The sequence below is a fragment of the Dunckerocampus dactyliophorus genome, chromosome 18 (genome assembly GCF_027744805.1).
Source record: "Dunckerocampus dactyliophorus isolate RoL2022-P2 chromosome 18, RoL_Ddac_1.1, whole genome shotgun sequence".
In the NCBI taxonomy this organism is placed as follows: domain Eukaryota; kingdom Metazoa; phylum Chordata; class Actinopteri; order Syngnathiformes; family Syngnathidae; genus Dunckerocampus; species Dunckerocampus dactyliophorus.
In genome coordinates, this window is record NC_072836.1 from 13,632,592 (window position 1) to 13,640,865 (window position 8,274).

Here is an 8,274-nt window from a genome sequence, read left to right on the forward strand (position 1 = left end):
TACATGAAAGAATCGTTCATAAAAATATCAGAGCGTCTGTTCTCCAAATCAAAAAATGAACATGAATCTACTCAGAAAATGAAAACACGCCTCAAGTGAGTAAAGGACGGGACCAATAGAAGGGTTATTGATGACAATTCAGCGCAGGCATAAACGCTATTGAGCAAACGACACTGATGTGCAGATGTGTGAACTCACATCTGAACTTACACATTTGGGAACCAGTGGCAGAGCTACAGGGTGGCCAGGGGTCTGGCTCTGTGGTGCAGAACATTAGTTCAGTGTAACCACCGTTTCCGCCTGGACGCATTTCACTGCAGCACACAACTTTCCACGTGGAGGAGCTGTCGGTAAAACCGCGTCTTTCATGAACTGCAAGCGGTAGGTCAGTTTTCCATGATTAATTTGGTTGGTTCTGGTCAAGTTTTCTCACTACGTTGACTTTGACTTAAATTCTGAAGCGTGATTCAGCACATAAATCTGTTAATGAAGGGCCTCCACTTGTCCAGAAACTATGCATTGAAAACACATCCTCGTCACAGTGCTTAGCTATTAATTGCTCTAATAGAGGGTCCAAAAGCAGTGGCGGAGCTACAGGGTGTGGCCCCCCCGGTCACTCGCCGGCCACCTCACTGGCCATCTAGACAACTCAGGTATCGACTTATTGCCACCCCTATGTAAGTAATGGTCTCACCTTGGCCACCCCAATGAAAAATTTCTGGCTCCACCACTGATGGAACCACTCAATAAAATTTAGAGTTAAGTGTTTAAATTATTTCAGAGTAAGCCTACACTTCAGTTTGTTGAATTTTGTGGTTTGTAACAGGTAACATTTAAAAAAAGATTCAAATTTTTACAGTTTCTAAGCAGTTTTGCGGCTCCCGACTTTTTTTTTTTTTTTTTTTTTTTTTTTTTTTACTGGAAGAGTAGGCAAAATGGCTGTTTTGATTGTAAAGGTCGCCGACTCCTGTTCTTCTTTTTACAGACCAGAGTCACTTGTCTTCTGTCGGGTACAAAAAAAAATAGCTAACTCTGGTCAATGTGTGAATGTTAGCCCAAATGAACCTCATCGGACTAGAATTGTGGTGTTTCACTACAACTATGGTGCGTTCAGCCCTGCGATTGGCTGGCGACCAGTCCAGGGTGTACCCCGCCTGTCGCCCGAAGTCAGCTGGGATAGGCTCCAGCATGCCCCCGCAACCCTAATGAGGAAGAAGCGGTATAGAAAATGGATGGATGGATGGTGCGTTCAAAGAGCGCAGAACAGTGCAAAATCTCATCATTTGATGAAAAAACATGATCAGTGATGCATTAAGACAAACAGTGGCACATGCATGCTGTATATTTAACCTGTATTATCACATTTCTACATTCTTACCGACTTCTGGTAGATGTTTAAGTGAGGCTGAGAATGTTTTTTTTATTTATTTATTTTTTAAACAAACCAAAAATCCTTAAATTAGTGGAGCTGTGTATGCTGAATCGCGAGTACCACTGTATTTTTTTTTTACATATTTAATTGTCATACTAGTGTAAAAAGAAGTTAACCACTATTAATAGTAAAACAAAACAGTAAAGGCGTGACCCATGATGCCTTATTTTTTGAGCATTCCTAATTGTCACACAAATGGGGGCGGGGGGCATGACAAACTCTCAGGGAGGCCCTGTAATTTTTCTAAGAGCTTTTTCCTTGAGCAGCATGGTTGTCTAGTTTTCATGCGGTCAGCACTGAGCCTCATTGTCTCCTAGATGGAGTACTGCTGCAACGCCCTCTCCTGGATGATGGACGCTATGTCTCAGAGTAATGCCATTCAAGCCAACCGCCCCCCTCCACTCTTAAGAGGTAACGCATCCTTCACACCCTGACAGATGACTTTTTTTTTTTTATCCATTTCTCAGTGTACTTCCACCCTTTTATAGGAACATTTTGTAGCGATTCACTGATGCATGTCCACTGTCTTTATGTCCTTTTGTTGTGTAGATCTGTCTCCAAGCTGAACTTCCTAAACGGAGACGTGCACGCACACACACACACACACACACACACATTGTGTACTCGGGGTCAAATTATTATTTGCTTCTTTATGTAAACTCTTGCTTGGGTTGATCATGTTTACATGAAATATTTTCGACAAGGATATATCATACTTTAGTTTGCTATGATGTGTTTATGTTCATTGTTTTGGAGGTGACGTGTGGGATGACAAGCAAAAGCCATTTTTTCATGCTTTTATTTGTTGTTTCCTGTCTGTCTTGTCTTGTCCGTCAGTACACTTTGCATACGTATTTCCTGAGGCTGCACATTTTGTCAGATTTCCTCTGCTTCGGGTGGTTAGGGTGCACACTGACCATTTGGCGCCTTTTGAGTGTAGCATCAGGTACTGACAGTGCACTGCATTTAGTCCATAGCTTCTCAAATAGTGGGGCGGGCCCCTCTCCCGTCAGGGGAGGTGTGAGAGGCAGGGAGGACTTTCAATATTAGTGCAGACCTGCCAACATGGACTGTATGAATTTGCCGTACGCAGCATGCAGTTTGACTCTTAAATACGCTTGTATGCTTCACTGCTCTCCATTTTGTTGCATTTTGCTGGTTTCAATTTTCGAGTTCAGTCTGTTCTGTACAGATACATTTCTGTCCCCGAGTGGAGGCATGACGGAAATAATTGTGAATCACTGATTTAGTTGTAGGCCTCATCTGTGTGGAGTTTGCATGTTAGGTTAGGTTAATTGAAGACTCTAAATTGTCCATAGGCATGAATGTGAGTGTGAATGGTTGTTTGTCTATATGTGCCCTGCCATTGGCTGGCGACCAGTCCAGGGTGTACCCCGCCTCTCGCCTGAAGTCAGCTGGCATAGGCTCCAGCATACCCCCGTGGCCCTGAATTTTTTTCCTCAGCTGCCCTTTTTTTCCGCTTTTTAATCCTGTTTGCTAGTTGTTCCTCGGTGCCTTGTGTTGTCTCGTTTCACAACGTCGCCTTTTGCCTTTTTATTGCTTCTCTTTTGTTTATTCATTCCGCTTCAGCGGGTGTCATTTCTGCACAAGCTGCCTCAGCCTCTGCAACCCGGGGTCCAAAACCAAACGCCTGTTCTGATAATCTGATGTTCTTGATGAGAACATTTCTGAGAAAATGTGTGGAAAATAATTTGAAATAAACTGTGGAAAATACCAAGTTTTTTTGTTTTTTTTGGCCCTTGCATCCTTTCATTTTTAAATGGAAAATGTTTGGAGATCCCTGAAATACAAGAATGAAATGAAATAGTAATAAAAAAAAACAGAACTCCTTACTTTTAGTCTGTGTTTGGCTTGCACACTGGAGGGGGCGTTGTAAGGGAGACGGGCTTATTGGGAGGAGGAATTCTCAATTAAAAAAAGACCGCTATGCTGCACAGTTATACTTCCTGAGAAGACTGAGGAAATTTGGCATGCCCACCACAATCCTGAGTTGCTTCTACAGATGCACTATCGAAAGTGTCCTTACCGCCTCCATCACTGTTTGGTACGGTAACTGTACAACACGTGATAGGAAGGCACTCCAGCGGGTGATCAAGACCTCACAGAACATTGTTGGGGCAGCCCTCCCCTCACTGCAAGACATTTATAAATCGAGAGTCCTATGAAGAACACACAACCTCATCAAGGACAGCACACATCCACAACACTCATTATTCACACTCCTACCGTCAGGCAGACGCTACAGGAGTTTGAAGTCCAGGACCACAAGGCTGGCAAACAGCTTTTACCCACAGGCCATCAGGCTTCTCAATGAAGCACTCACACACGCAACACAAGCACACACTCATAGCACTTTATTTATTAATTTGTATTAATGTCTCTTCTGTTTTTGTTGCTTAATTTATTGGTATATATGTTTATGTGTTTATGTTTCTTATGTTCTTATTTCTTGTGTTTTCTTTCTTTTCTTGGGAGAATGAACAGAATAAGATTTTCATTGCATGGTATAACTGCTGTTGTACTATGCACATGACAATAAAACTTTCTTGAATCTTGAATCTTATCACTGTTCAGTTCAGAGGAGTAGATCCTTCCACATGTTCAAGGATATCTTTTTTATCCTTGAAGATGGTCGCTGCGTTTGAGCTGTGAATCTGCGTTTCTACACTTTCGGAACATTTTACAAGATTTCACTTCACTTATTTCGGTCAGAAGAGTCTGCCCCACGCTTGGGAGAAAAAATGAAGGGAGTTGACTAAAAAGAAAAGTGACGTTCTTCCTCACTGCGGCAACGACTCAAATATTAGTTTTTGTTCTCATGTTTGCTTGCATTGTAGCTGAACATTTCAGCTTTATGTTATGTTGCTTGTTATCTTTTGATAAGGAGCGTTCACTGACATGATGAAGTGAGAATTTGATAGTCTCGTTGGAACGGTGAGTATCATAAGCATCGGATGTCTACGGGGAATGACAAAGTGTGGGAGCAGCCTCTCTGGATGAATTCACCATCACCCTCATCCAGGTCACTTGAATCGGGTTCAGCTGGACCCAGTTTTAGACGCTGGAAAACCAGTTGCCCTTCTTGGATAACCATGACCTGGATGACTGGGAGTCCTTCAAGGCCTCTTGTCATGAACACGTCTGCTCTTTGCTCACAAGTCTGGGTTAACCCAAACAATGAATTTGTTTTGGAGTAATAGGAGTACATGGGGAATTAATTGTTCAGTAATTTCTTTTTTAGTTAATGATAGCAACGTGAACAGAATAAAATAATACAAATAAATATCTTTTATTAAACAGAAATCTGTCCTGCTTAACTTAAAAGAGAATAAATTCAGTGTCCAGGTTGCAGGGGTCATCGTGCTATGTTGTGGTCATTTGTCAACATGTAAAAGCATGAAGTCTGAATTCAACAGATATGATGAAAAACTATGACGGAGTATTAGGGCCACAATAGGGGGGAAAAAATGGGAGATTTCGAGAATTAAGTCGTAATTTAACGACTTTAAAGATGTTTTTAATAGACTTTTATTAAATTTACAAGAATTAAGTCGCAAATTCCCGAGAAAAAAAGTTGTAAGATTCCGAGAAAAAAGTCGTACATTTACAAGAATGAAGTCGTAAATTCACGAGAATAAAGTCATACATTTACGTGAAAAAAAGTTGGAATGTTGCCGAAATAGTACAATTTACGAAAATCAAATTGTACATTTCAGAGAAAAAAAGTGAGAGTAAAGTTGTACATTTCCAACTTTTTTCTCGTTAAATTTACAAAAAAAAAGGCGTAAATTTATGGACTCTCGTAAATGTATGACTTTATTCTCGTAAATTTACAACTTTTTTTCTCAGAAAATTCTGTTGTTCTTGTAAATTAAAAAAAAAAAAAAAAAGTTGGACTATTAGCTTTGCCCAAGGCCAAAGGTCACATAAGTCACCCCTTTTTATAGCTGTCTCAAGCTAAATTTCAGAGAATAAAGTCGTACATTTACGAGAAAAAAAGTCGTCAATTAATGAGAAAAAAGTTGTAAATTTACGAGAATAAAGTCAAAATATCCAACTTTTTTTCTCATAAATGTAAGACTTTTTTCTCATAAATTTATGACTTTTTGTCTCGTAAATGTACAACTTTATTCTCTTACTTTTTTTCTCTGAAATTATTATTATTTTTTTTTTATTCTTGTACATTTAAAAATAAAAAAGTTGGAATATTACCTTTGCCCAAGGCCAAAGGTCACATAATTTCCCCTTTCCATAGCTGTCTCAAGCGATGCTTGTTACGACGGAGTATCAAAATTATCTGGGATTTTGAAAATAAAGTCGTACGTTTACGAGAATGAAGTCGTAAATTCACAAGAATAAATTCGTAAATTTACGAGAAAAAAGTCGTACATTTACGAGAAAAAAATCATACATTTACGAGAAACGAAGTCATACATTGATGTTACAGACATTGCCTGAGACAGCTATGAAAAGGGGACTTATGTGACCTTTGTCCTTGTGGAGGGGTCGGGGTAAGGAAGGCGGAAGTGAGAAGGGCTAAACATGCTAATCTCTTCGTGCGCAACTGCGCTGTTTTGCAGCCGCATTAGAAATAATGCTCTATTTTCCCTCTGACACGTAATATTACAATTTTATTCTCATAATATTAGAAGTTTTTTCTTATAAAGTTATGACTTTTTTTCTCGTAAATTGACAACTTTTTCTCATATTCCAACTTTTTTCTCGGAAATTTACGACTTTATTCTCAATCTCAGACTATTATATTTTTTTTTCAGCGTGGCCCCAATACTCCGTCGTTTAAAACCTACTCAGAGTTGACGCCAATATTCTTTGACCCTTTTGTGAGCTCCTCAAAATCACCTGGCGAGTTAGACATACTATAATTAGTATATGACAATAATTGTTCAGTGACACTTCAAAAGTTAGTACGTACCCCATGAATCCCCCATGATATCCACTTGTAGCTTTCCAGTGGGACGAAAACGAGCTCGGAAATAACCGCCTTGTTTTCTTTTAAAAACAAAATGTCACTGTTGTAAAAAGTCATATTTGGAGTCTGAAGGTGAGAAGTCAGGCGGATAACTCTAGCTAGCTAATTAGCTAGCTAGCTGCCGCCAGTGACAGCTAGATAAAGCGTGTAAACAAAGATGCAAGAAAAGTCGAACAGCAATATGCTTCCTAAGGGAGTGATCAAACACACTGGCATCGATTGGTGTAGCCTGTCAAGCTGTCAGACGCCTTTGAGGTTTTACAGACAGTACATAGAGTATACATCAGGGGCGTCAAACTGGTTTTCACTGTGGGCCACATCGTAGTTATGGTTATCCTCAGAGGGCCACTTTTTATAATTTTATAATTTAGAATTTTAAAAATTCGTTCATAATCATTACATTAATTTTTCATTAATAACTAATTAAAAAAATAGACATTTTAAATTGGATTTGACAGTGAAAAAAATATAAGGTTTTCTGTCAATATTGACAACAAATACATTTAACAAGAAAGATTGTCTTTTTGATGTAAAAAAAAAAATAAATTATGTTTTTATTATTTAGTTTTTACTTGAATGTATTTTATTTATTGTAAATGTTTATTAAATTATTGTAAAAATGTTTTAAATATTACATTTTTATATTGTAAATATATTTTTTTATATATTAAAATGTTCACTTATTTAAATATATATTTATAACAAGTAAAAAAAAATAATTACATCATACATATAAAAAATACAATAATATAAATATAGTTTTACAATAGTATAAAAGTAAAATCATGAAAAACCATGAAAAATACAAATGTATATTAATAACAAAATTACAATATATTTGCAGATATTTTTTAAAAATAATATTAAAATAAGTGTCCTTTTGACATGCATTATTTCAAGGCTTTCGCGGGCCACATAAAATGATATGGCGGGCCAAATCCGGCCCCAGGGCCTTGAGTTTGACACCTGTGATATACATACTGTATGTATGCTGTACTACAAAACAGACAGCATACATGTACATACGTTAAAAAGGCCACAATTGTCAAATGTTTATTTAGTCTTTATACTTCACTGGTGTTCATCAAACTTTGATACATTACACTGTTTGGCGACCCTTGAAGGCATCGTAGTTGTGTGCTGTGACTGGCTACACCCCGTCTCAGATTCCATCTGTTCATCGATCATCTTACATTATCAATCGTCAGTAGTGAATTGGATTTTAAGTGCGCGTGTGAGGCATATTTAGGGATTAAACCTGGATTATGTCGCGAGTGTACAATGGCAACTGGAGAGAGAAGTGGAGGGTTCCGGAGCTGAATGTAGCTCATCATTACAACAGTCACTTTTCTTGCGATTGTTGAACTAAAATTGGAGGAGAACGTCTACATCAAGCAGTGTCTCAAAAATATATTAGCATTTTTGTGGACGTATCAATTAAGTCGCCGGTATCAGCTTTCATTCAAATCCTTGTCCACACAGATATTTCCAAAAATCAAACATAGAAGCGAAATGGAAAAACATCACTTTAATCACTCTCGTATTGATCTGATACTGACACGTTGATATCGATACTATACACATTTTGATTGATCCAACCAACCTCCAACATGAAGTGTGTTACAGATAATGGTTTACGTATTGTAGTCATGTCCCCACGGTACACGCTAGCTCCCTTAAGTAAGACATTTCCCACTTTAGCCCGTCCTTACATGGAGAGACCCTGAGCTGGGTACGGGATGAGATCACATTAAGGGAAGCAAACGATCCCTGCTGGGGAATGTCAGATCCAGTTGATGAATGGGCTGATGCAGCACACTTGCTGTCATCC

General features: G+C 38.5%; 1 protein-coding gene across 1 annotated transcript in view; it reads left to right on the top strand.

The window, feature by feature from the left end:
- trpm4a (transient receptor potential cation channel, subfamily M, member 4a) overlaps positions 1 to 3,725 on the top strand; it is a 48,098-nt gene extending 44,373 nt beyond the window's left edge. The window contains exons 27-28 of the mRNA XM_054759528.1: positions 1,750 to 1,843; positions 1,982 to 3,725. Coding sequence (XP_054615503.1) covers positions 1,750 to 1,843; positions 1,982 to 1,998 — 111 coding nt within the window. The 3' untranslated portion in view covers positions 1,999 to 3,725. The remainder of the gene's footprint in view (positions 1 to 1,749; positions 1,844 to 1,981) is intronic.
- Positions 3,726 to 8,274: the final 4,549 nt, after the last annotated feature.